Source organism: Miscanthus floridulus, chromosome 1 (genome assembly GCF_019320115.1).
Source record: "Miscanthus floridulus cultivar M001 chromosome 1, ASM1932011v1, whole genome shotgun sequence".
NCBI classification, from domain to species: domain Eukaryota; kingdom Viridiplantae; phylum Streptophyta; class Magnoliopsida; order Poales; family Poaceae; genus Miscanthus; species Miscanthus floridulus.
The window spans coordinates 44,605,790-44,632,963 of record NC_089580.1 but is presented as its reverse complement, the minus strand read 5'-3'; the positions used below and the strand labels follow the sequence as shown (position 1 = coordinate 44,632,963).

The window sequence follows — 27,174 nt, the reverse complement described above, 5'->3', positions numbered from 1 at the left end:
GTCTGGGGGAGCATGGTATGTAGAGGTATGTAGAGACCTAAGACTTGAAGAGAAGAGGGACTGTGTGCCCACTCCAGTGACTCAGGAGCAACAAGTTTCTCAATACCTGGTGATGTTGTATGACCAATACAACACCTGTTGTTAACTCTTCTAAGAAGATGAATAATGTAAACAAGGATCTTGTGATACAGGAGCCTGTAGAACCAATTGCCTCTTGGCAATGAAGGGCAACAACAGCCCCATATGAAAGTGCCAGTAGCTAAGGCCCCAGAAGGTCTCAAAGAATTAGTAAACCAGTTTTTTCTGATGACTATAAAGTCTATGTTAGTAAAGAAATTCAAATGAAAAGTGATCCCACCTCATTTGAAGAAGCCATGAGAAGTGTTTACTTATTTAAATGGCTAGAAAGATATAAAGTTAAAATGAATTTGATGAATACCAACGATATTTGGGACATAGAAGTAATTCCTAATGGAGGCAAAACAGTAGGCTGTTAATGGGTCTACAAAATAAAATGTGACTTTAAAGGGAATGTAGAAAGGTATAAAGCACGACTTGTGACAATATGCTTTAAGCAAAAGAATGAAAAGATTACAATGAGAGATTTCTCTCCAGTCTTATGTAAGGATTCTTTTAGAATCATAATGGTGTTTAATGGCACATTATGATTTAGAGTTACATCAGATGGATGTAAAGATGGCATTTCTCAACGGGGATTTATATAAAAGCGATTACATGGCACAACCCAAAAGATTTTGTCATGAAAGAAAAGAACATATGGGATGCCGCCTGTAGAAATCCATTTATGGGTTAAAAGTAAGTCTCTAGACAGTAGTATTTGAAGTTGATGAAACAATGAGAAAGTTTGGGTTTTAAGGAAAATGAGAAGGACAATAGCGTTTATGTGAAGTTTCAAGAATGGAAAATTCTTTTTCCACATCCTATGAATAGATAACATTCTACTCACTAGTAGTTATGTTAATCTGTCATTGGAGAAGAAGAAGTTTTATCCTCAAGTTTCAATGTGAATGATCTTGGTGAAGCGTCATTGGTTCTAGGAATCGAAATTCACCAAGATAGAAAAAATGAGGTATTAGGACTATCGCAAAGGCATACTTAGAAAAGTTTCTAGAGAAGTAAAGTATGCATGCGAGTAAACCTACGCCTGCTCCTATAGTCAAGGGTAATAGATTTGTGAACTTTAAGTGTTTCAGGAACCTATATGAGATCGATCAAATGAATATGGTTCCATATGCTTCAGCTGTTGGAAGCTTGATGAGTGTACAAGTACAAGTAAGAACTTACCCTGACGTAGTTTATGTATCCGGGATATTTTAGCAGAAGTCCAGTCCAGATATAGATCACTGAAATGGAGTTGAGAATTTCTTGCAATTTTGCAAAGTATCATAGGCCTCATGCTGAGTAAGAAAGAACAAGCACTCTCAAATAGTAAGGGTGCAAATGTTAAGTCTTAACGAGATGTGTAGTGAAATCCACAGCAGTTGCTAACACTCGCGGTTGAAGTATTATTGTGGAAAAGCTCCAAAGAAAAAGTTGCGGTGTCATCAGTGATGCATACCATAGTATAGCTTGACATAAGGCTTAAGGAACAGGCAAAATGAGGTTAAGGGAATTGTACCCGGATTTAATAATGATAGACAACAGGAATAACCATTTAAAGTAAGTTAACTCCTAAGACAACAAGTTAAGTGTGCTGCCAAACACATTGACACTAAGGTATATGTTGTAAAGGAGAAAATCCAGAATCATGTTGAAAGCATTGAGCACATAAGTACCGAGTGAGTACTTACGGATCCGCTTATCAAAGGCTAACCACTCAGTGCGTTTAGAGAACACACAGTCGACATGGGTTTATGGGAAAGCCTATGATTTCTAGATACTAAGGGCCTAGTTGAGTATCTGTTTCAAAACAGAGAGGTGCGTTGTAGCTATTGAATCTAATAGCAACAGACCGTGACGATGAGGCACGCTCTATGCACTGATCTGTGATGGAATGGGAATAAGATAAAGTAAGTAAGTTAAGTTTAAGGAATAATATGAGATCAAGGGGTAGAATGTTAGTTTGATCTCCACCAATTGGCCCTGGGCCCTTGGATCAGCGCCCTGATCGGGGGCGCACAACCGCTCCATGGTTGGTGGGCCCCCGTCGCATAGCACCATAAAAAGAGGTGGGGTCTGGGGCTCTAGCTACGAGGTTGACCTGAGCTGCCGTAACCACCTACAAAGAAACCCTAATCCGATCTAAAGAATGGTGCTGCCAGCGACGGGAAGCCCCACCGACTTCGCCGTCGCCTCTACAGTGCCACCACCGGGACGCTGTACCTCGCCTCGCCGTCGGGACTGCGACTGCACTTCATCTCCGGTCGCTGCGGGCGCACTAGCTACCAAGATACACCAACAGGTGTTTTTACCCGCTAGATCTACACCTAGAGGTTAAGAGATCCTACCAGATGGATGTAACAGAAGCGGATAAAGAGAGAAAATTAGAATCAAAGACAAACAAAACTATTTACAAAAAAAATCTCAAACAAAAAATAAATTAACAGAAAAATATGCAATTTGCGCGGATAACCTTACTAGTTTAATTAATTTGAGACTGATTTCATCGGTAGTGGACGGAATTGGAGTAGTGCGTGGTATGGTATATATGGGAGGGAGCAGCGTCTTTTCCTCCTTTTTGTGCTTCATTCCAAAGAAGCTTTTACAACAACGCAACCACACTTAGGTTTGCAATGGCCCACGGTCGATCTGTCCACCGTTGGTTTGTTCATCCAACGGACTATACACAAATTACATCAACATGCATGGTGCATATACCGTGTATAGAAGGTTCATTTCCATGCTATTGCATTGTTGGGAGCGGCCATATCGGTCGTCAGTCGTCACAGCAAGAAAAAGCTACTACCTAGCCGGCCGGCCTCCGTCTTCATTATCACACCATTTATTTCTAGAGCGAGCGAGCCATAGCCATAGACGCATGCATGTATATATTATGTAGAATCATCCAGTCATCCTGCAGTCTAGCTAGCAATTTTCAGATCGAGAGATCGAGAGAGAGAGAGAGAGAGAGAGAGAGAGAGAGAGAGGAACACGTACACTACCTACCTTAGGTACGTAGCTATACACCTAGAAGGCTAGAAGAAGAAGAAGAATTGGGGAAGGAAGGAATTAGAAAGATGCAGGACTGGGCACCGGTGTTCATCTCGTTGGTGCTCTTTTCATAGCTCTAGCTTCTAGTTACATACTAGCTGCTATGTATATATATACTGATCGAATAAGATGATCAGTAACAAACTAGCTAGCTATCAACCTAACTCCGATCCATACATGCTCACCCTTCAAGGGGCCGTGCAAGCTATAGACAGATACGTAGTACATACATACATGCATGTTTGTTTTCCTCTCACCAACTCTCTCAGCAGTCTGCACTGAACACTACCGTATGTCGTATATGTGATCGACACAGCCAGCCACAAACTTTATTAACCGGGAGAAATTGATTTATTCGCTAGCAAGCCACAAACGATATCCAAAAGATCGAACACTAGGCAGGTTTGCAGAACAAGCTAGGTCATCCGATTCCCATTGCATCATCGATAGCGAGGCAGAGGCAGGGCAGGAGGACGACAGTGCTAATTAAAGGTCGTAACAGCAAGAAGATTCCTTGCTTTAGGCCTCGTTTAGTTGGCGTTTTTTTTGGCGAAATAGTACTGTAGCACTTTCGTTGTTATTTGACAATTAGTGTCCAATCATAGTCTAATTAGGCTTAAAAGATTCGTCTCGTGAATTTCGTCTAAACTGTGTAATTAGTTTTATTTTTTATTTATATTTAATGTTTCATGCATGCGTCTAAAGATTCGATGTGACGGAGAATCTTGAAAAATTTTGTAAAATTTTGAGAACTAAACAATACCTTACTCTTACGATAGACCGATCGATCGATTTGCATTCGCTGCCTCATTTGCATTGGTTGGTGTTGCACGCACGCCACACACAGCAAAACAAGTTGTTAGTCCAAATCAGGAATTGACACACGACAGGACAACCAAGACTCCAAGAGAGCTAGCTAGCTACTCCATTCGTTCCACAATAATTTTCATTCTAGGAATAAAAGAAATCTCCAAATTACTAGCTCGTCATTTTCGGCTACTGATCGATTTTATTTGCTGTTGCGCTTAATCCAAACGTGTTCAAAGGAACGAACTATAAGAGATGGCACACAAGAACAACTGGTTGTTGAGAGCGAGCTATATGTCATAGACTAGTTCTATGACTACAAGATTGTCAATGACCGTTCTATAGCAGAGAAAGCTCATGAGATTCAGACACTGGCAAAAGAATTCGAGAATTTTCCATGTATGTTGCTGGATAAGTTTGTGGCAATGCAAGAAGAATTATTACAAAGTTGCCATCATCGTGGCCGGATTTTGTCACTTATCGAAAGCAAAAGAGGCAAGAGTTTACCGTTGCTGACCTTATTGGATCTTCGGATGTTGAGAAGTCAAGGACAAAAGACACTCGCGGCGTAGGAGAATGTTGGCCCACAGGATCACCGGCTCAGGTGAGTGAACCACTCACCAGTCTTGTCGAGCACCCGCTAGTGTTGCCGAGCACCCACTAGCCATGCTGACCACGAACAAGCGTTGTCCGTCCCCACACACTATGGCTAGAGCTAGAAGAAGAGAGAACAGAGCATGCACACACAGTACAAGACACCAGCGTTGACCGAAACCCTGTCTAGGAGATGACAAATCTGAACTCTCGTTACTGAGTTGCCGTGGTAGTCTATTTATACAACTCTATCCATCTAGTCCCAGTACAGCTGCCCTGCTGCAACAGTGACTAGATAACATACAGGGCTGACACTGCGCCGGCCACTGCATGTGCCTACAGTGCTGCAGGTGAGCATTTCGGCGCCTGCACCTGCAGTGACTACTGTATCACAGCAGGGGGCCTTTTCGGCGCCGCCTTCCCCTTGCCGTGTTCACACAAGGTAGCAGTAGACTATCTAACAATCTTTCCCTAATCCTACTGCTAACCCTTGTACCCCCTCCATGCCGATCATCTCCTTCAGCTCTGTGAGTCGAAGACGTCTGAGCGGCTTGGTGAGGACGTCTGCGAATTGCCGACCAGTTTAGATGAACTCGATGACGATCTGCCCTCCATCGACATAGTCCCTGAGAAAGTGGAACTTCACGTCGATGTGTTTACTCCGGTCGTGCAGAACTGGATTCTTCGCGAGGGTGATGGCGAGCTGGTTGTCCACCATCAGTGCTGGTGGGTGAGCTTCCACGCCGATCAGCTCACCCAGCAGCCGGCGTAGCCACACAACTTGGCACGCCGCTGTGGCCACCGCTACGTACTCTGCCTCGCACGTAGATAGCGTCACCACCTTCTGCTTCAGCGACAGCCATGAAATTGGGGCTGACCCGAGGAAGACGAGCACGCCAGAGGTGCTCCGTCGCCCGTCGATGTCCCCTGCCATGTCTGCATCATTGAACACAGTGAGCTGCAGCCTACTCTCGCCGATCTTTGGGAAGATGATCCCATGATCTACCGCCCCTTTGATGTAGCGCAGTAGCCGCTTCACCGCAACCCAGTGATCCTCTTTGGGATCCTCCATGAAGCGACTGATGTAGCCCACGACGAACGCAATGTACGGCCTCGTGTGGACTAGGTAGCGTAGACCACCGATGATGCTCCGGTAGAGTGTTGCATCCACCTTCACCGCGGTGCTGGCCTTCGTCAGCTTCAGCCGCTCCTTCATCGGAGTTACGCATAGCTTGCACTCAGCCATGCCGCTCTGCTCCAACCGCTTGGAGGCATACGCGCTCCGACCGAGCGTGAGTTCCTCCTTCCCCTATCTCACCTCAATGCTGAGGTAGTAGGAGAGTGCGCCGAGATCGCTCATTTAAAAACGAGCTGCCATCTCATGCTTGAAGCTGTTGATGTCCTCTGTGCGTGCGCCGGTGATGATTAAGTCATCCACATACACGCCAATGACGAGCTCCTCCTTCCCCCATCGCCACGTGTAGAGCGCGTGCTCGGTTGCGCACCTCTAAAACCCAAGCTCGACCAGCGTGGCGTCTAGCTTGGCGTTCCATGCTCGTGGGGCCTGTCGTAACCCGTAGAGCGTCTTGCGCAGTCGGAGCACCATGTGCTCCTCTCCCTTGACGGCGAAACATGGAGGTTGCCTAACAAAGACTGTGTCCGCTAGCTCGCCGTTGAGGAAGGCGGATTTAACATCCAAGTGATGGACGCGCTAGTCCTTTGCTGCTGCCAAAGCTAGTAGCAAACGAACCGACTCCATGCGCGCTACTGGCGCAAAGACCTCCTCGAAGTCTATGCCCTTGCGCTGAACAAAGCCTTGGGCGACGAGACACACGTTGTGCTTGACAATGGCGCCGAGTCCGTCCCGCTTGACCTTGTACACCCACTTTAGGCTGATCGGACGGCATCCTAGAGGTGGATCGACGAGCTGCCAAGTCTCGTTTTCCTCGATCGCCTTCATCTCCTCCAGCATCGCCCGTCGCCAGTTTCCATCGCGCTCGGCTACCGCGAACGTGGGTGGTTCCTCAGCACTGATGAGTAGCAGCTCTGCGTCATTGAGCAGCCTACCCGCCAAGCCTGAGGGACCTATGTCGCCGATGATGTCGTCTAGCCTGCGGAACCGCACATCCTCACCTTCGTGGTAGGCATCCACGAACTCAGTGATGTTACTTGGAGGTGAGGCTGAAAGCATCTAGGCCCCTAGTTGGATGTCGGTGATTAATATCAATACAAGATTACTATGACTAACGTGTGTTTTGCAGAAGCAATTAAGTTAGGTCATGGTAATGGTGATCGATTGGGCAATCGAGGTGGTCATGCCCCTACGATGGAAATCATTTCGGTTTTCAAAGGATGGACGACAAGGTTAAGGATGACTAGTTCTAAGTATCGATTGGAGTTGGAGAGACACTTAGAGTAGTTTAGGACTTTGTTTTTCCTTTGGCCGTACTATTAAGGGGGGTATGGACGGGTAGCTTGACCTAGATGAGTCTAGTGAGTTAGGTGTGGTGCACACTTGTTATTACTAGCTCTAGGTAGCTCCTATGAATGCCTAAGATCCTTTGGAGCAAACTTCATTCACATATGTTTGAGAGTTGGAAGTGAATGGAGGGTCAAATGCTGACCGGACGCTGGCTCCGGTGTGACCGGACGCTGGCCGTAGGGTCCGGTCAGTTCATTTGATCAACAGACTGCATTCGGTGCGACCGGACGCTGAAGGGGTCAAGTGACCAGACGCTGAGAGGCAGCGTCCGGTCGACTCTAGTAAGGTTCCAGTGAAGGGAATCTATGACCGGACGCGTCCGGTCAGTACTGACCGGACCCTAAGGGTTCAGCGTCCGGTCGAGTCCAGTAAGCATCCAGTGAGGGTTTCATGCGACCGGACGTGTCCGGTCAGTGGTGACCGGACCCTGCCAGCGTCTGGTCAATACATTTTCACTGGCTCGCGGGTTGAACTGATCGGAGCATCCGGTCAACACGACCGGAGCGTCCGGTCACCCCGTAGAAGCTCATAACGGTTTATTTTTCAGGCTGTCTTATAAATAGAAGCTCCACTCGTGTGTGGAGTTACTTTTGCTCATTCCAACAGCTGAGAAACACGTTTGTGAGTGTCAAGAAGAGCAAGGTCCTAGTGAGGTGATTGAGATTTGAGAATCCAAGAGAGTAGCCTCATTAGTAAATCAAGAGTAGCAAAGTGTGCATCCATCTTCTCATTAGGCTTCGTGTGGTCAAGTGAGAGTTCGTGCTTGTTACTTTTGGTGATCGCCATCACCTAGATGGCTTGGTGGTGATTGGGAGCTTGGTGATCACCCGGCGGAGCTTGTGGGTGACCCAACTCAAGTTGTGAGCGGCTTTGGGTGATTCGCCGTGACAGAGTGTCGAAGAATCAACCCGTAGAGAGCACTTGATCCTTGCACGGATCAAGGGGGAGCTACACCCTTGCGCGGGTGCTCCAACGAGGACTAGTGGGGAGTGGCGACTCTCCGATACCTCGGCAAAACATCGCCGCGTTCCTCTCTCTCTCTTTACTTTGAGCATTTACTTTGAGTATTTACTTTGAGCAATTCAATACTTGTCTTTACATTCGTAGAATTGCCATGCTAGAGTAAGTTTGGAACATAGGTTGCAAGTCCTTTGTGCGTTAGTTTGATAGAAACACTTTTCTAGGCACAAGGGGTTAATTGGGCCATCTGTAGGATTTGATTATTGCAAGAAATTTTAGAATTAGCCCAATTCACCCCCCTCTTAGGCATCTTGATCCTTTTAGAGGCGAACTCGATCGGCGTCGATGGAATTCCCTGTTCCACCAGAGCGCTCGGCACAGCACCTTGAGTGCTCGGCACTACTTCTGGACAGCTCGTCATAACTCCTGCAGTGTTCGACCACACTGTAGGAGTGCCCAGCCTCAGTCTTGGAGTGGTTTGCACCACTGCAAGACGTCTTGGCTCCGCCACGGGAGTGCTCGGCACCCATCGTAGAGTGGTCGCCACCACTACAGAACCTCCCGGCACCACTCTTGGCGTGCTCGGCATCCTTCCGGGAGTGCTCGGCACTCTTCCTTGAGTGCTCGTCATCCCTCCCAAAGTGCTCGGCACTGCCCTAGGAGTGCTCGGCTCTACCGCCGGAGTGCTCGGCACTCCTCCCGGAGTGCTCAGCACCTCTTCCCCAGCGTCTCCACCACCGTGGATGACCAAGCGCTCGACGATGAAGGTGTTGGTGAAGCTGCCAGCTTCCCCTATGCTCAGACTGCTCCAGTCCCAAGCTGCCTCCTCATCGAACATAACGTCGCACGAGACAAGCACCTTGTCTCCGCATGGGTCGTAGAGCCGGTACGCCTTGGTACCCTCCGCGTAGCCTAGGAACACCATGGGTGTGCTCCTGTCCTCCAGCTTGGTGAGGTTCGGCTTCGTCTTCCTGACGTGGCCGATGAATCCAAAAATCCAAAGGAAGGACACGCTCGGCTTGCGCCCATACCAAGCTTTGAACGGCATCTTGCCCGTTAGGGCCTTGGTCGGAGAGCGGTTGAGAATGAACACCACTGTGGTCACCGCCTCACCCAGAACCTTGTCGGCATCCCTTTGGCCTTCATCATGGATCGGGCCATGCCGACCACCGTCTGGTTCCGTCTCTCCACCATGCCATTCTGTTGTGGTGAGTACGGTGCGGTGTGGTGTTGCCCCACACGCTGATCCGTGTAGTACGCAGCAAACTCCACCGAAGTGAATTTGCCGCCGCGATCAGTCCTCAGCACGCGGAGCTTCTTGCCGCTCTTGGCCTCCGCGCGCGTCTTGAACTTCTTGATCGCCGCCACCGCTTCGTCCTTGCTCATCAGGAGTTGTAGCCACATGTAGCGACTGCAATCATCCACAAGCAGGAGGAAGTACCGCCGACCACTGTTTGTAGTAGGCGTGATCGGCCCGCAGAGGTCGTCGTGGACAAGCTCGAGAGCATCCTTCGCGCGATACTTGGCCGCCTTTGGGAATGGTAGCCTCCTCTGCTTCCTGGCTAGGCAGCTGTCACACAGCTCGCCTCCGTACTTGATGTGGGGTAGCCCTCGGACCATCTTTTCCAGCCGACCAAGCGCGTCGAAGCTGAGATGTCCGAACCGGGCATGCCACATCCACGGTTCCTTGGAGTGTCTTGCCGCCAGGCACACCGGCTGCTCTACCTTCAGGTCGAGCAGGTACAACCTGTTCAGGGACCTCTTAACCTTGGCAAGAAGTCGCTGCTCCCGGTCCCTGATCCTAAGAACTCCGTCCTTGATCAGTACCTCGCTACCGCACTCATCCAGCTGACCAATGCTGATGATGCTGGAACGCAGCTGCGGGATGTAATATACATCCGTTAGTGCGCGGTGCTCCCTGTTCAGGCACATGAAGATAATGGTGCCACGCCCTTGGATAGTCACCCTTGAGCCGTCACCAAACTTCACCGTACCGGTAACATCGTCGTCGAGCTCGGAGAAGGATTCCTTGGAGCCCGTCATGTGGTTACTGGCACCAGAGTCCAGATACCACCGCTGCTCCTGGTCGGTGCCCACACGTCTGAGGTCAACTTGAGCACGTGGTTCATCGAGGTTGACGATCTTCAGGGCCTTCCCAGGTCCTTCCACCGTTGTTGCCTGTTCCCTCTCCTCGGCCTCGACGTTGTACAGTGCACAGAACGTTGCCATCAGGATAGTGGCCTCATCCTCATCATCGGCTTGTGCTAGATGAGTGTGAGTCTTCTTCTCCTGCTTGCGGTTTGGGCACTCCCGTGCCTAATGGCCCATTTTCCCACGATGCCGGCAGGCGTTGGGGTTGACCTGCTTCTTCTTCGAAGAAGCCTTGTCGCGGCGCTTGCTATCGCCACCGCGGCTGGAGGAGGCGGCTGCCTTCCCGGAGTTCCTCCGAGCAGCCCACTCCTCTTTCGTCAGCAGGAGTTTCCTGCTGTCCTTCATTGCTGTCTCCTGCTCCAGGCGCTCGTCCACCGCCCGCAGATGGCCTGTCACATCCTCAATGGTGAGGGTGGACAAGTTCAGCATCGTCTCTATGGAGAGAGCGATCTGGATGTACTTTGCCGGCACGGAGTGGAGGTACTTGGAGACCGCCTCTTCTTCGTCGATGGGACGCCGTGGCTCTTCAGCTTGCTGATGAGCGTCTGTAGACGGAGGGAGAAATCCTTCACCGTTTCACCATCCTTGAACTTGAGGTTGGCGTACTCCTGCTTCAGAAGCTGGGCCGTCGCCTTCTTTGCGCGGTCGAAACCGACGCGCATCGCCGCAATAGCCTCCCACGCCTCTTTAGCAGAGCTCTTTGCCCCCAACGGCTCCCTGTACTTCGCCGGTACAACAGCGAGGATAGCCTCCAACGCTGACATGTCATCTTCTTCATTGTCGGTGCCCTTATCAACAGCATTCCAGAGCCGTCGGGCTCTGAGCTTGACCTTCATGGTCACCGACCACTCTCCATAGTTGGTGCGAGTCAGCGTCAGCCAACTGGAGCCGCTGACCTCCCGCACCGTGCGAACAACGACCTCCGGTCGTGGCTAGGCAGCCACAGCAGTGCCATTGCTGTCGTCCATCTCCGAACCGTTCGTCATCGCCAGCGGTTAGTCTAGCGACGGCGCTTGTATAGCTCTGATACCACTTGTTGGCCCACAGGATCGCCGGCTCAGGTGAGTGAACCACTCACCAGTCTTGCCGAGCACCCACTAGCCGTGCCGACCACGAACAAGCGTTGTTCGTCCCCACACACTATGGCTAGAGCTAGAAGAAGAAGGGAGAACAGAGCATGCACACACAGTACAAGACACCAGCGTTGGCCGAAGCCCTGTCTGGGAGATGGCAAATCTGAACTCTCTTTACTGAGTTGTCGCGGTAGTCTATTTATACAACTTTATCCATCTAGTCCCAGTACAGTTGTCCTGCTGCAACAGTGACTAGATAACATACATGGCTGACTTTGCGCCGGTCACTGCATGTGCCTATAGTGCTGCAGGTGAGCAGTTCGGCGCCTGCACCTGCAGTGACTACTGTATCACAGCAGAGGGCCTTTTCGGCGCCGTCTTCCCCATGCTGTGTTCACATAAGATAGCAGTAGATTATCTAACAGAGAAGAGTCGGGTCCATTAGATGTTTTGCTATTTGACAGATCTTTATTGCCCTCCTTTTTTTTCTAATAACATGCATATTAGCATTTGGTTGACCAAATTATTGTGGACGAAGTAGATGGGCTCCGTTAATATACAGTTGACATATACATGCTTCAACTGTTATGTTGAGAATTCCACAAGACTGAAGCCTAATGATTGTACGTACTCTGAAATTTGTGCCCCATCCTCAAATAAAGACAGAAGGAAATTAAAAAGCACACCTGAATGCATGTATCAGTTGGGTTGATTGGTCACGCAATTGAACGAAGACTTATTGCTGCTAAGCTTACCTCAGCTGCTCAACATATACATTGCATAAATATCATTAGTTAAGGATAATGAGAAACGTCCAGATAGATATAGATCCCTCTCGCTCTCGGTGTCTGTTAGTATCACACTTTATACTTTCTAGTAAGAAGAAACGCTAGCTAGCTCTGCCGCATACTGAATGAAAAAGAAAGAAAGCAATTCCTTATAATAAAGTAGTCATCTCTTCTGGTGACAACAATCTCCACCACCTGACCTAAGTAATGACCAGCAAATAAAAGTAGCGTTGTTTCTGTTTACATACACAGACACACACCCAAAAAAAGGTATCTCCGTCCTGAACATACATATACATACCAGTAGATATAATATATGGTTATTAGAAGTGAAGGAAGAGAAATCTATACACAACTGAAAGAGAGGCGTGTGGGCAGAGGGGACGACATGCCATTGTCATGTGGGAACGACCATGGAAAGCGAGACATCACCAACCAACCAGAACCAGAATCAGCAGGCGGATCATCATATCATAGCAATCAAATATGCAAAGCATGGCCAAGAGAGAGCTAGAGCGAGCACTGTATGTACCAGCAAAACCAAACGAAAGCATGCAGGCCACATGCGTGTGATGAGGTATAGCTCACCTCACCTCTTCTTCTCCGGCTCGGCCTTCTTCCCCCAGCCACTACTCCACAAGCAAGTCAACAAGACACTAGGTAGCTAGCCGGCAATAGTATTATACTGGTAGTAAGCGATCGATCATCCATCCATCGATCGATCAAGTGAAGAAAGATCAGGAGAAGGATGTCGGACTGGGGCCCCGTGGTGATCGGGCTGGTGCTGTTCGTGCTCCTCTCGCCGGGGCTGCTCGTCCAGCTGCCCGGCCGCCACCACTTCGTGGAGTTCGGCAACCTGCAGACCAGCGCCGTCTCCATCCTCGTCCACTCCATCATCTACTTCGCGCTCATCACCCTCTTCGTCATCGTCATCGGAGTGCACATCACCACCGGCAACTAGCTACCTATAATATATCTCGATCACCACCACCTTGTTGTAGATTCAATCATATCGTCTTTTCATTAATTTCCTCCTCTTCTTCATTCGCTTCTTTCTTTTAATGCATGCATCTGTATTACTACATCATATATACATGCCTTCCTACTTCTGACTCCTCTGTGTCCTTCATCACCATACTAGAGTGTCGTGTATGTAGTAAGGTGGATATGTAAAGGAAATTTTTTTTTGCCCCACCCCTTGCAAATAAAAGGATCGGACCAACTCTTTCTTTGTTCAGGTACTTTTTTTAAGTTAAAAGTATCGTTGGTTCATTAACTTTTACCTATGTTTCACTTAGGTCCATCAACTACGAAAGTGGTTTTTCAGGTCCATAAACTTTTGAAGTGATGCATCTCTAGTCCATACCCCTTCGTTTATATTTTTAATCTGATGTGGCAGTCCACGTTGTCGCTGATCTGTCTTCTGGAGTCATGCGAAACGAGGTCGCGCGAAGGCGGGGCGGCCGGAAGTGGCAATCCTAGCTCCACGGAAGGGCTCGGGCTTGTGCTAGTGCGTGTCCGTGATCCAGTGCGGCCTTCAAAGACTCGGCCTTGGTTATCACGGGGTCCGCGGAGGACATGGACATGGCTGCCGCGAGTGGCGCGGCAGCGCCGTGCTGTGCAAATGTGCCGCAGTGTGGGACGCCTTCGCGGTGACAAGCCGCGCCGACGCCACTGCGGCCGCGGCAGCGTCGTGCGAGCGACCGTGAAGTGCACGGTCTGTGCAAAGGGTGGCGGGGCACTACGTGCCTGCGGCAACGTCGTGCGAGCGACCGTGAAGTGCACGGTCCGTGCGAAGTGCACGGCATCGCGTGTTGATGGTGTCCGAACGGACTGGGCGACGTGAGCTTGCAGGAACCACGTACGCGCGCATCCAGGCGAGGTCACGAGGCGGCTCGAAGGCCGGGCAGATAGGCCAAGGCGGAAACAAGGAAAAAGGGCGGGTCTCGGGTGTGCTCACCAGCGGGCTTGGTGACGGCAGGGCGCCTGGTGCAGGGAGGGTTCGGTGTAGACAGGGCCGATGCAGGGGAAGGCGTGTCCCTGAGCGGCGCGGCTTCAGTGGTTGCGGCGGTCACCGTGGTCGAAGGAGAGCCAGCGCCGGGGCGAGGAAACTCCTGCAGGCGGTCGGATGAGCGGGCGTCGATGGCTAGATACAGATAGGTTGGGCCTTGGGTCACAGAGCGGCTCACCGGTGGCTCGGGAGGTTGCCGATCACGGAGCAGAGGCGGTAGGACGCCGGCGGTCCACAGCACGGCGTCGCGGACGGCGTCTCGTGGCGCGGCGCAGAGGAACGGCGGGGCTCGGCGAGGTCGACACGTTCTTGTGCTGCGAACAAGACGATGGTGAAGGCTGGGACGGACGACAAGGCTTCTACGGCAGGAAAAGGGGAAGCTTTGATCTTGGGGAGGCTCGCCGACGACTTGCGGGTGGAGGTGCGGCGGTGGGCTGGCTCGGAGTCGCGGTCGCAGGTCGAGGGCGCGGCCAGGGTCACAGGCTACTCGACGAGGATGGAGGCGGGGTCGTGCGGCTCCGTGGCGACGAAGGCTCGGTGCAGGGCTGCAGGCAGAGCTCCGCGGCGGCGGCGGGGTCGTGCCGTCGCGGCCTCAGGGCGTCTCGGCCATGGCGGCCTTGGGCTGGGAAGGGAGGCAGGGAGGATTGGGCTGCGGCAGCTGGGAGAGGGAGAGGGCAAGGGTGAGGGCAGCAGCACGTGACGAGGGCAGCGCGAGCGCGGCGTGCGTTGCATCGGGGAAGCAGCGGGCAGAGGTCTCTGGCTAGCGTGCGCATAAGCTTCACCGGGAGAAGGCCAGGTATCGCCGCCGCCCCTGTGGAGCAGCCGAACGCGGCGCCGCTGCCTGTGCTGACCGTGGACCTCCAGAAGACAGATCAGCGACAACGTGGACTGCCACATCAGATTAAAAAGATAAACGAATGAGTATGGACTAGAGATGCATCACTTCAAAAGTTTATGGACCTAAAAAACCACTTTCGTAGTTGATGGACCTAAGTGAAACATGGGTAAAAGTTAATGGACCAACGATGCATTTAACTCTTTTTTTTACTAGCCCTCTCCAAACTTCTATAATTTCTCTCGTACAACTAGCATTTTTTTTTAGAATTACACATTACAACATAGATGCCCACAATACACACGCACACTCACACCCTATGAACACATCACATACGCAAACCCTATCCCTACGAAGTATATTGTAGTTGAAAAGAACATTTTTTTTGTGTGTGTTATCTGATTCATTCTTTGAGTACTGTGACTAGTTAACTAGAAAAATTATCTATTGTCCCAAATGTTACTCCCGTTACGGAAGTAGAGTGATATTTTGGGTTGCGTGTAATTAACCTAGCTACCAGAACTTTTATTATCAAATACTTTGTGATTAAGGGCCCGTTCGACTTACCTAGAAACCGACTTGTTCGGCTTGTTTTTTCAGCCGGAACAGTATTTTTCTCTCACAACAATTCAGCCAGAACAGTGTTTTCAGCCAAGTTTCAGCGAGCCGAACAGGGCCTAAGGGTACAATAAGATTCAACACATTAAATTTAGAGGTTTTATATGTCTCTAACTAAAGGTACTTTCATTAACCATGTAAGTTTTCTGTGGTTCAAAGGGATAAGATATATATACTACTGATCCCTCCATCCTAAAAAAATAATGTAATTCTAGGTTTTGAGCTAGTCAAACGTTAAGATTGATCAACTTTTTAGAAAATAATATCAATATGTATGTCTCTAAATAAGTTTATTATGGACATACATATTCCACTCATATGGTACTTATTCGATATCATATTTTTTATATAGATTTAGTCCTTGGAAAGTGAGAATTACATTTTTTTAGACAAATAAAGGGACTGTATAGGAGAAGTTGTAGTGTTAAAATTTGTGTTATAGAGACCGTACGTGTTGATATTCAAGTCTCTCTCTTTTACTTAGACTCTACCATATACCCAAATGTTGTACAAGACATGCATGAGAGTTAGGAGGACCAATGGATCCATCCATCTTATTAGTTAGGTCATGCATGCATGCTATCATAATCATCAACTTAATTCAATGTCCCCCAACTACTACAACCATATCTCAGGCAGCTACTTAATTTCTCAGCATCCATCTGCCTCTTGCAAAACTAAATATTTTCTCCTTTACAAACAACAATTAGTTGATAACTTTGACCTCACTGTTCAAAGTTTGATATTTGGTTGCTTCTCATAGATAGAGATATACATACTGCACGAGAGAACGAAACCAATTGTAAGTGTATATGCATGTTCTCAAAGTGCCTAATTTTGACGGAAAATGTATTATACACTCTTCATATTATTTGAGTTGACTAACTAACCATTTGATAAATTATGACAAGTTAAAGGGATGGTTGTTTTTACATGGAGTGAGTATATATGTACATTTTCGAAAGGATAATTTCGAAGAATTAGAAAAGGAAGTCCCTTATGTTTTATTTCTTTTTTAGTTTACACAATAAGTACATGTTGTGTAGACGTGACAGAGACGTAGATGATCGTCCACTACCTTTCTTTCTCCTATATATGATGATGATGAGGCGATTCTTGTTCACCACTGAAGGATGATCGATATGACTGAAGCTGAACGGTGGTACCTAAAGATAGCATCCAACAAACAATTTTATTAATAGAGTTCCTAAGCATAGCATAGCGGCTCTGCACCATCTGTTTTTTAGGCCCTGACGACCTCTCTCTATAATAATATTAGCAGTAATGACATTATTTATAGAAGATTGGTAGTGTCGCATTCCTCCATCACTTCCGGTGATCCAAGAAAAACATCTAACACAACAGTACGTCGACGGACGGCGATGGGCAAGGCATCATGGAGGACGCCGTCCTTGGTCGCATTGGCGCTGCTGGTGGCGCTGCTGGCGGCAGGAATGGAGCATTCCCTGGCTGCCGCGGCAGAGGAGGAGGGGTCAGCGGCGCCGTCGGTTGCGGATACTGATGCACCGGAAGCTGATGCACCAGCGGTGGCGGACGAGGACACGACAGGCGGCGGCGACGGAGCTCCGGCACCAGCGCCGGCGAGCGAGGAACCCAGCCCCAGCCACAAGACGACGATAGGCGCCAAGGCCAAGGCGGGGCTGCACACCGTGATGGCGGGCATCTCCAAGGGCAAGAACGAGCTGGAGTGCAAAGTCCTGGGCCGCCATTGCCCCGCCTCTGAAGCTCCCTCCGCCCAGTAATAATTAATAACATATAACAATAACAAAAAGGCATCCATGATCCATCCACCACACCACACATTCTTCATTTGTTCATTCTTGTTCAATGCGGCGATCTGCATGCATGTATGAATTATGATCATTCCACTCCCCTCCCCTCCCCTCCCTCTCGGTCTCACAATGCAAGGAGAAGAGAGCAGAGGAGATAATAATGCAGTCAAACATGGGTACATTAAGAATTTCTTGTTATTTATATTCTTGATTGATTCTTAACTGGGTACATTAAGAATTTCCAATCGAGCAATTCATCCATCAATTGGCCGGTGATATATATATATATATATATATATATATATATATATATATATATATATATATTCATTTTGATCAAAAGGGTGTGTAAATATAAAAACCAACAAACCAGCAGAGGAATGTATATGAATCTCACAAGTTTGCAAAGTGCAAGAATGACAGGCACTCATCATTCAGACAGAAATTCTGTGTTTCAAAAGATAAGGTGTGGCCGAATACAAAATTCACAATACTGGAATATATCTTCATATCATCATAGCAGCAAACCAGAGTGGTAACAACAAAGTACCTTTGGTTCCAAATTTTAAGACATTTGGCTTTTCTACATTCATGTCTTTTGCTATGCACTTAGATATACACTATGTCTAGATACATAGTAAAAGCAATGTACTTAGAAAAGCCGAAACGTCTTATAATTTAGAACGAATGGAGCATATATATCTTCTTGTTGCCAAAACGAAAAGGCAGATTAAATGTCGAATTTCTTTGAGATCCTTAGTTGCAAAATATAAGAGACAGTTGTTTTTTAGGAAAAATAAAAAAGCCCAGGCATCGTTCTCAGACTTTCATAGTTCTAAAACCAGGCATCACTAAGGTTTCCCTCATTGGGAGATAAACAGGACAATATTTCCTACGGCACAATGTATAAATATATTTCAAAGATCAATGGAAACTGTTCTCTTCTCAATAGGTGTTTGTTCAAGACACCCTTTTATATGTATAAATATATATTAGAGATCAATGAAAGTTACAGTTCTTCCAATCACTTTCATTTACATTAATTTCTAACAAAAAAATAACTCAATGTTCGAGAAAACCTTCGAACCTTGGCTTTTACCTTTGCCGATGAGAGGAATTTTTTAACACCAGCCCCGTAAATTCGCACTAGGATTCGAACCCAGGCCTGCTAGATGCTACGCAAGTACTCTAACCACTCGGCTAAGGGCCCTCTTCGCAAGGTTGCTAAGTACACCTACTCCTACAGGCAGGCTACTGCATGCCGGCCCGGGCGGCACCAAGCTCTAAAATCTCCATGAATCAATCATTGCAATCGTGGGGGTATTACTGTATAATAAGCCTCTGTACTCTGTATTTGAACACACATACACACCACACCCACATGCTTACCGCTCACCAAGATCACCCAAAGTGGGAACGCTCGATAATACTTCCTCCGTTCCAAATCAGAGTCGCTTAAATTTCTTAGTACATCTATTTTGCTATGCATCTAGATAAATAATAATATGTCTAGATACATAAAAAAATAAATGAACCAAAAAATTAAAACGACTTATAATTTAGAACATAGGAAGTATTAAATAAGGTGGAGAATGAAATAGTATTTTTTGCTAGGCTCACCCCTACCGAGTGCTTAATGGCAACATTCACCAATTTCAAAGACAGGGAATACAATCACTAAGAGTAGTTGCAACCATCAAAATACTAGTTGTGTTCAATTTTCTGCATCAAATGGCCGGATGGCCGAGCACTAGTCCTCTAGAATCACTTGTTTAGCTTCATATGCTTCTTCAGCCTCCTTCAAGTAACGGGGCAACTGTCCTAGCCACTTATTCCTAATTCCAAGGGCCCACACAATGTCTTCATAGACTAGCTTGACGGCCTTCGGCTTTAATTTGTCTTTGTATTCTGGTGCATTCTGCAGCAGCTTCTTTAGCTCATCTTCTGAAAAGATCTGGGAAAAAAAAGCACATTGGCCCATTACCCAAATGACAAGTTTGTCAAATGCACACAAGATTAGAACATATTTGCAAAATACTATGATTTACCTGCCGAGGATGACCAGCTAAAAGATGATCTTCAGGGTAACATACCATCTTGAGAGCGGTGGCAAGTTTAAACAAACTCCAACCCTCAGAATTAATGCCAGATATGTTCTTAAGGTGTTTGCCAGCCTCACGCAAGGATTCAGAATGTTTTTCCACACAACAATCATAGTTATACACGACACATGCCACCTCAATAATACGATCATTAATCTGGATGCAAAGAGCATTTGTACGTCACTATCAGAAAAGAAACAAAAGCAAAATAAAAATATTTCATCAAAATACTTTGGTCAGTGAAATTCAAGGGCTAATATGCACATAAAGAGTAACAGTACATGACAGGGAGCAACATAAAGCACTTCACATAAGACATATATGGAAAATGGGGTGATGAGCTCACAATCTCTGGTTTGTAGACAAAGTGATATTTATCCAAGACCCTTTTCATTCCTTCACTCATGAGGGGGCGATCATCCTTAGTCAGCTCGGCAGGCACTAAATGGTGCATGCAATTCTTCAGGCCCCACATAACCTCCATCACGGTACTATCATGCAGGCAAGATATTTTCTGAAAAAATCCACAGTAAAATTGGTGCTCAAAATTGTTCACAGACATAAGCAAAACAAGGAACTAATACTGACCATGGTTTTTTCAATGATTTCCTTATATTCATGACTTCCTACAGCTAGTTTCTGGTCAGGCTTGATACAACATCTGATCATCTTCGCAAGCTGTTCATTAACACCAGTATTAGGGTCAATGGCACTGGCCTTATCCTCAAAAGCTTCAAATGCTTTCAGCCAACAAATCTGATAAAGAAATGAACAGAGACATGAATGTTAGGAGGACACATGCAATTAGTGAAATGATATGCCATGTCTTAGCTATAGAGTGGGTAATTCAGTAAGTACATGTGCCTCAATTGTAAAGATATAGCCTTGCTTGATTGAAAACTGACCATAGCGGCATTAGTTGGTAGTAGTATCATTACCATTTCAGGCCTCAATCATCCCTATCTAGCAGTTACTAGTCAGGAATTCGGGCATGCAAATATCGCCGAAGGTATAAATTTGTACCAACCGCTTCTTTAGATATCTCTTCGCACCACTAGTGACCTTTTAGCTAGTAAATAGTTTTGGGGGAATAAGAATAATACCATCATGCTACATGCTTTCTAAACTGATTAGCATTTCTAACTGATTTATGGCGACAAATTTGCATTCAGAGTCATTAGTAAACAGCTAATGACCACATGACTTCACAATTCTTATCTGATGCAACCAATGAATAAAACAGCAAACATGAATGCTGCTAAATTGCTGCTCACAGTATAAATTGGATACGAGTAACATAGAATAGAAATAACAATAAGGTGGAAAGAAAGAGTTCTAACTGTTTCTGCTATATCACACTTCACGAAATCAGTCCATATGTGCTGCATGTCACAGAGAATAGAGAAAAATGAGGTCAATGGCAAAGACAGAAAGAGCAAACTGCTGCAGATGAATACACAAAGGTAGCCGATTAAACAAAGTTACCTCTATGGCACCTGGTAGAAGGAGTTTCACCCCATCATAACTGAACAACGCAAAGCCAGAGGGCGTTTCAAAAAGGACCAGAATGATCCCATTGTTTCCCAACTCGACACCTGAGGAAACAAAGATTTAAAATAAATTTAGGCAAGCAGAATTAGCAAAGAGAAAGAGAAACATAGTTCGTCCAGATACGAAGCGCGAAGTCAATCTCGTCCAGTTATGAAGGGCGAAGTCAATTGTTCAGAGGCATTCCTCGTCCACGACACCGTAGATCACCACAGCACAGACTCAACACGTCAGCCCCAATTCCCGAACCCTAAAACCTAGATCGACTTCAGCAGCCTAACAACAACGTCAGGCTCAATTTCCAACCCCTAACAACTAGATTGAGAGAGAGAGAGGATGATGGCAGCGGGGCGGTTTGACTCACCTAGCCCGGGGAAGTAGTTCCAATTCTCATATTCCTCCACGTCGTCTTCGTCGCCCTCCTCCGACTCTTCCTCCCGGTCCACCGTTTCCTCCGCCTTCTTCTCCTTCCCCTCTTCCCACGCCCTGGAGGGCGAGGCCTTCGCCTTCACCACTTTGCCCTCCCCCCGTGGCGTTGAAGGCGAGGCCTCCTCCGCCTTCACCACCATCTCCTTCCCCCGAGCCGTTGAGGGCGCCTCCTGCGCTGTCGAGGGGAAGGAGGCACCGGCCTTCTCCTCTGGTCTCCCCTAAAATGATTAAACTGGACCCGTTCCCTCCCTGACCGCACCGGGTGAAGCCGGACGCTACTTATCACCATTCGAGTTTTTTTCGACGCCGACATGTGGGTCCCCGTCTGCCTGGCATCCCACCCCGCTCGGCCACCACGCCGTCCCGCCCCCGCCCCACCTCCACTGCGCGGCCTCCCCGCGCCTCTTCCTTCCTCTCGTTCTACACAACACGCGCGTGGGGGAGACCGGTCGCGCCTCTTCTTCCCGCGCCGCCCGCCGCCCGCCGCCAGAGCTTCGTCGACCTTCTCCGGCGAGCAGGTGATGGCCGGATTGGGGAGATCCGAACTTCCTCTACTTCCCACACCCCCTTCTTCTTCCACAGCGTTGGGAAAAACGGTCCCTAGGGTTGGGCTGACGCGGCCTGACGGCGGTGCACGGCTGGGGCGATGCTGGGCCTTCTCTTCGCCACCATGGTGGTGGGCGGCTACCTCAAGGGCTCTGGAATGTTGAAGCGCCTGGGCAAGCTCCTGGCGTGGCGGAGCCAGGGCGGCCGCTACCTGCTGTGCAGCGTCTGTGTCGTCACCGCGCTCGCCAGTGCGCTCTTCACCAATGACACCTGCTGCGTCGTGCTCACCTAGTTAGTGCTGGATCTCGCCGCCGAGCGCAACCTCCCCACCAAGCCCTTCCTGCTCGTGCTCGCCACAAGCGCCAACACCATCGAGAAGCTGCTCACGGATGGGCAAGTTCATGCATCCAAGTTCCTGATGCTTTCTGGAAAAATTAAATCTCTGTCTATATACCTGTCTCTTGTTATTATCTTTTCTCCTGTGCGTTGCGGTGAATGCAGGGCGGTGATTGGAGCAGTGGCTTCATTAGGTGAGGTGATTGGAGCAGTGGCTTCATTAGGTGATTGCTACTGCTCTTGCAACTTGCGAGTCGTTCTATTCTTGGAGGATTATTTTAGTTTGCTCTTGGATTATTTTTTTATTGTGCTGATGGGAGTGATGATTAGCTGTGGATTAAAAACTTTAGATTAATAGAATTATAGAAGTTTATTTAAAGTATTGGAGTTATGGCAAAACTTCAATCTTTCAGCTAAGAAATTTCTATGTTTAAACAATTAAGAACCAAGTTTATATGATGAAGCAGCTGGGAGATCTTTTCCCTTTTGGTTTGAGAATTATAACGATGAAACTGGAATCATATATAAGATGAGGCTTACCACAGTAATCTCTTCAGCTGTAACAAATTTTGGTTTGAGAATTAGAGTTATGAAACTGGAATCATATATTTCGTTGTACACTCACTTTAGTTTCCTTGCCTTTTCCCAGGGGTTAAATCATCTTTGCCTTTTTATTTTGGAAGCAGCTGGTTCGTGATCTGAATATTTGTTTTGAGAATCATAGTCGGCTGAAACCGCCATTCTCTTTCATCTACGCCAATTTCAATCACACAAAACCTCTTCAGCCACCATGGAACTGAGCTATTGGCCTATTGCTTTGCTTTGTCTAAATGATCGACCCATCTGGAAGTAAGACATCGCTGCTGCTTCTGTGCTTCTTATTAATTAGCTAAACAGGCGAGTGTTTCTGTACAAAAAAAATTATGGTGTAAAATTATTGCTTACAAGATGTTCAATGAAATATCTATGAGCTCAAATCATGTCAGATGTTGGTTAGAAACCCGACGGCATTAATATCTGTTAGAATAAAGATCAGATTAGTGTAAATCAATCACCTTTGTTTATTCAAATTCTTCATGCTCTCACGGTGACTTTCAATTATTGGAAAATGGTTTTGTAGGTATGTAATGCGTAAGGCTTTCCTATCTTTGCCATTTTCCAGTAGTTTGTTTTTTTTTTTCTAATTCACATGTTTTATAGTGCAACTCACCTACCCATGTAGTTCGTTCTTTGGATATTTTTTGGAGTGTAGGCGGTTCATTTGCAACATATTCACTAAAAGATCTAAAGAGATAATAAATCCAATGTAAGACAAATGTTCAGCACTACCATGACACACGATGGACCATTCTTTTTTTATACAAAGAGCTCGTACCAAAATTCCCAACTCTGATATAGTTCATGTTACGAAGACCAGTTTTAAAGGGTAACAACAAAGCTTTGGCAGAAAATGGAGAAGATGGGATTGCTATGTTGATGCAAAAAATGGAGAAGATGGGATTGCTATGTTGATTCTGTATGCTAACTAAAAAGTTCATGTTTTCTACAGAATTTGCACATGTGCTTTCCCGATTTTGCACCTGTAGCTAGGCATGCAGGAATCAGGATTTATTTTATCCAAAGGAGATGAGGTAACTGATGCAATGTTTTTGTGCTGTGTCGATCGATTGCATTGCTTATTTACATGAATAACATGATGAGTAATGTAATTCCAATTTTATCATGATGAAGCTATTACCTCAGGCTTGATACATTCTCTCTAAAGTTGGAACTACTATCTTCTTGCTTGCCCAGCATATCTTGAGACTGGTGCTTTCCTCAATACCAGTCAGACTTGCTTAGGCTTTTAATTTCCTAATGTTAAATTTACCTAACATATGGTGGCAGTTACTCGTCCTCAGATCAAGCAGAAATGTTCAGTTGTGACTTTTCTAATTATTCACTTACTCCATTTTCCATGCTGCTCCCTCTCTCTTAGAATCTTACACATACACCACATCCAATTATTCCCTTACTCTATTTTCCATGCTGCTCCCTCTCTTAGAATCTTACACTTACACCACATCCAATTATTACTAATGTCAAAGCTGCAAAATCAACACAGATACTTTTTATGGTGCAATTTCAATCTTGTAAATTTCATACATGCTGTTTAAAATTGGTACAAATGTTCTCAAGTTAGCTCACGGCTTTCATTTTTCTTTTTGTGCAGAGCTTTGGAAAGGAGGAGAAGAAACAACTTACCCAAGATAGTGGGAAATTGCAGCTTGTGGCATGATTTGATGAAATTAGAAATTAGTGAGCCAAAACAAAGCAAAAAACTAGAAATTGGATTCTATATTATCATCATCATCTTTCTTTACTGTTTGATCCTACAAGTCTTGATTTAACAATAGTTATGTAACCCTTTGGTTTTGGGTTGTTGAATTCTGCACTTCTGAGATGGGGAGGCTCTATTATTTGTATGTTGATTTTGACCCGTATTTGTTTACCATACCCATTGCGCTGAAAATATTAAAGCCCCCCTAAGCAACGCACGGGCATCTGCTAGTAGAGACATAACTCTATGTTTCAAAAGAAACTCTATGGTAGAAGCAAAGATTCTATCCAGTAATATAACACATTCCACTCTTTGAAACAGCAGGCTAACTGACAACATATAGAGTTCAGATTTGGTGCCACAAAAATCATGTTTCATGTATGTAATACACATAAAGTTAAGTATAGCTGCACCAATTCAGTTTGAAATTCATCCTAGATGCCAAGAAACAAAATAGACAAGCAACCAACCTGGCACTCTTCATCATGTGCTGACAGTGACACTTCTATTTTTTTAATCTCAGCATCAAAGATGAATTTCAATCTGAATTGTCGTGGATACACTTTAGATGTACTATATACATGATTCTTGTGATGACTTCTGAAACATTGTAACATGGTATTTTAGTCCTTTAGCTAACGAGGGCGCTAGCCCCCCTGAGCGCCATATGATTTTTCCAACATATATATGTTCTAGCTGTGAAAAAGGAAAGGCAGATTAAGTGGCGATTTCTTAGAGATTCTTAGTTGCAAAAAATGGGACACCTTTTTTTTTTAAGAAAGACCACCTTGCCTGGCTTACCTAGCACCGTTCTCAGACTTTCAGAGTTCTAAAAGCACTCATTATTACTAGTGTGCAAAGCACAAGAATGAAAAGCAGCGTGCAAATAGGTACGTACTTCGGACATAAATTTTGTGTTTCAAAATAAAAGGTGTGGCCGAAGGAAAAATTGAAGTACTAGAATATGTTGAACTCATTGGATCAGCAAGCTAGAGTGGCAACAATATATATGTGTTCTATTTGCAAAAAAGAAAATGCAGATCATATTTCGATTTTTAGTCGAAAAAAAGGAGAGAGAATTCTACAACCCATGAACTGAATGAAATAATAAAAGTATATATGCAATATACTCTTGTTTCTTAATTGGGTGTATTAAGAATACCCAATTAAGCAAATCATCCATCGATCGGGTATATATTCATTTCGATCAAGAGGACATAAATAATGAACCAACAAAACAACAGAGGAAGACAAGCGTTGCACAGGGAAGGCAAGTACTTGTGTGACAATAGCTAAATCACTAGTGAGTGAGTTTGCAAAGTACTAGAATGGAAGGCAGTTGAGAAAATGGGACCTAACACAAGACAATGGCAGTATTCAGACATACACACTGCGTTTCAAAAGAAATTAAGGGTAGAAGCAAAGATCCGAATACTAGAATACATTCTGCTAATCAGATCAGCAAGCCAGAGTGGTGAAAGCATCTATATGTTTTAGTTCAAAAAAAAGGCAGATTAAGTGTCGACTTGTTAGAGACCCTTGGTTGCAAAAAATAAGAGACATAACCCCTTCTTAAGAAAAAAGGTCACCTTGCCTGGCCAGCACCATTCTCAGACTTTCAGAGTTCTAAAAGCAGGCATCACTAGGGTATATCATGGTCATGGGAGATAAACAGGACAATATTTTACAAAAGTATTCTACAAAAGCCCGTGAGGATATAATAACATTGGTCCAATTGAATAATTCATCCATCAATTGGCCGGAAATATATTATTTTTTCAATCAAAAGAGTATAAATAATGAACCAACAAAACAACAGAGGAATGTAGATGACACGAGTTGCGTGGGGCAACCAAAGTGACCATAGCTGAATCAGAGTGAATGAATTTGCAAAGCACGAGAATTAAAGGCAGTTGAGCAAATGTTGTACCCGCTTTACACATGATAATGGAGTATAGAGACATAAACTCTATGTTTCCAAAGAAACTCTAGGGTAGAAGCAAAGATTCTATCTAGTAATAGAATACATTTCACTCTTCGGATCAGAAAGCTAACTGACAACATGTATATGTTCTAGCTGTGAAAAAGGAAAGGCAGATTACGTGGCAATTTCTTAGAGATCCTTAGTTGCAAAAAATGGGACACCTTTTTTTATTTTAAGAAAGACCACCTTGCCTGGCTAGCACCATTCTCAGACTTTCAGAATTCTAAAAGCACTCATTACTAGTGTGCAAAACACAAGAATGAAAAGCAGCGTGCAAATAGGTACGTACTTCAGACATAAATTCTGTGTTCAGCAAGCCAGAGTGGCAACAATATATATGTGTTCTATTTGCAAAAGGAAAATGCAGATCATATTTCGATAATGGCAACAATATACATGTGTTCTATTTGCAAAAGGAAAATGCAGATCATATTTCGATTTTTAGTCGAAAAAAAGGAGAGACGGTTTCTTTTAGGGGGGTGTGTGTGTGGTGGGGGGAGACTGCCTGCCTGGCACCATTCTCAGACTTCAGAGTTCTAAAAGCAGTCATCACCAGCGTTTCTCTCATGACAGATAAGCAGAACAATATTTCCTATAGCACAAGAGGAGATAATGATATTGATCCA

General features: G+C 46.0%; 1 protein-coding gene across 2 annotated transcripts; it reads right to left on the bottom strand.

The window, feature by feature from the left end:
• Positions 1-18,970: 18,970 nt before the first annotated feature.
• LOC136508038 (uncharacterized) lies at positions 18,971-21,627 on the bottom strand. 2 transcript variants are annotated; one of them, XM_066502675.1, is made up of 7 exons: positions 21,298-21,627; positions 20,871-20,980; positions 20,726-20,767; positions 19,974-20,141; positions 19,732-19,899; positions 19,332-19,541; positions 18,971-19,237 (listed from the first exon to the last, which is right to left on the bottom strand). In XM_066502675.1, the coding sequence occupies exons 1-7, from the start codon at positions 21,500-21,502 to the stop codon at positions 19,034-19,036; spliced, it is 1,107 nt and encodes a 368-aa protein (XP_066358772.1). In that variant the 5' UTR covers positions 21,503-21,627; the 3' UTR covers positions 18,971-19,033. The 2 variants fall into 2 exon arrangements, with proteins under 2 accessions (XP_066358772.1, XP_066358836.1); XM_066502739.1 differs by having other exon boundaries at positions 19,974-20,063.
• Between the last annotated feature and the right edge of the window lie 5,547 nt (positions 21,628-27,174).

Bases quoted from the DNA above. Each gene is read 5' to 3' on its own strand.
- LOC136508038 (XM_066502675.1), bottom strand. From the start codon at position 21,502: ATGGTGGTGAAGGCGGAGGAGGCCTCGCCTTCAACGCCACGGGGGGAG. The intron at 20,142-20,725 runs GTTAGAACTCTT...TTTCTTTATCAG, and splicing joins AGTGTGATATAGCAGAAACA to ATTTGTTGGCTGAAAGCATT. The intron at 19,238-19,331 runs GTAAATCATAGT...TTTTTTTCCCAG, and splicing joins TAGCTGGTCATCCTCGGCAG to ATCTTTTCAGAAGATGAGCT.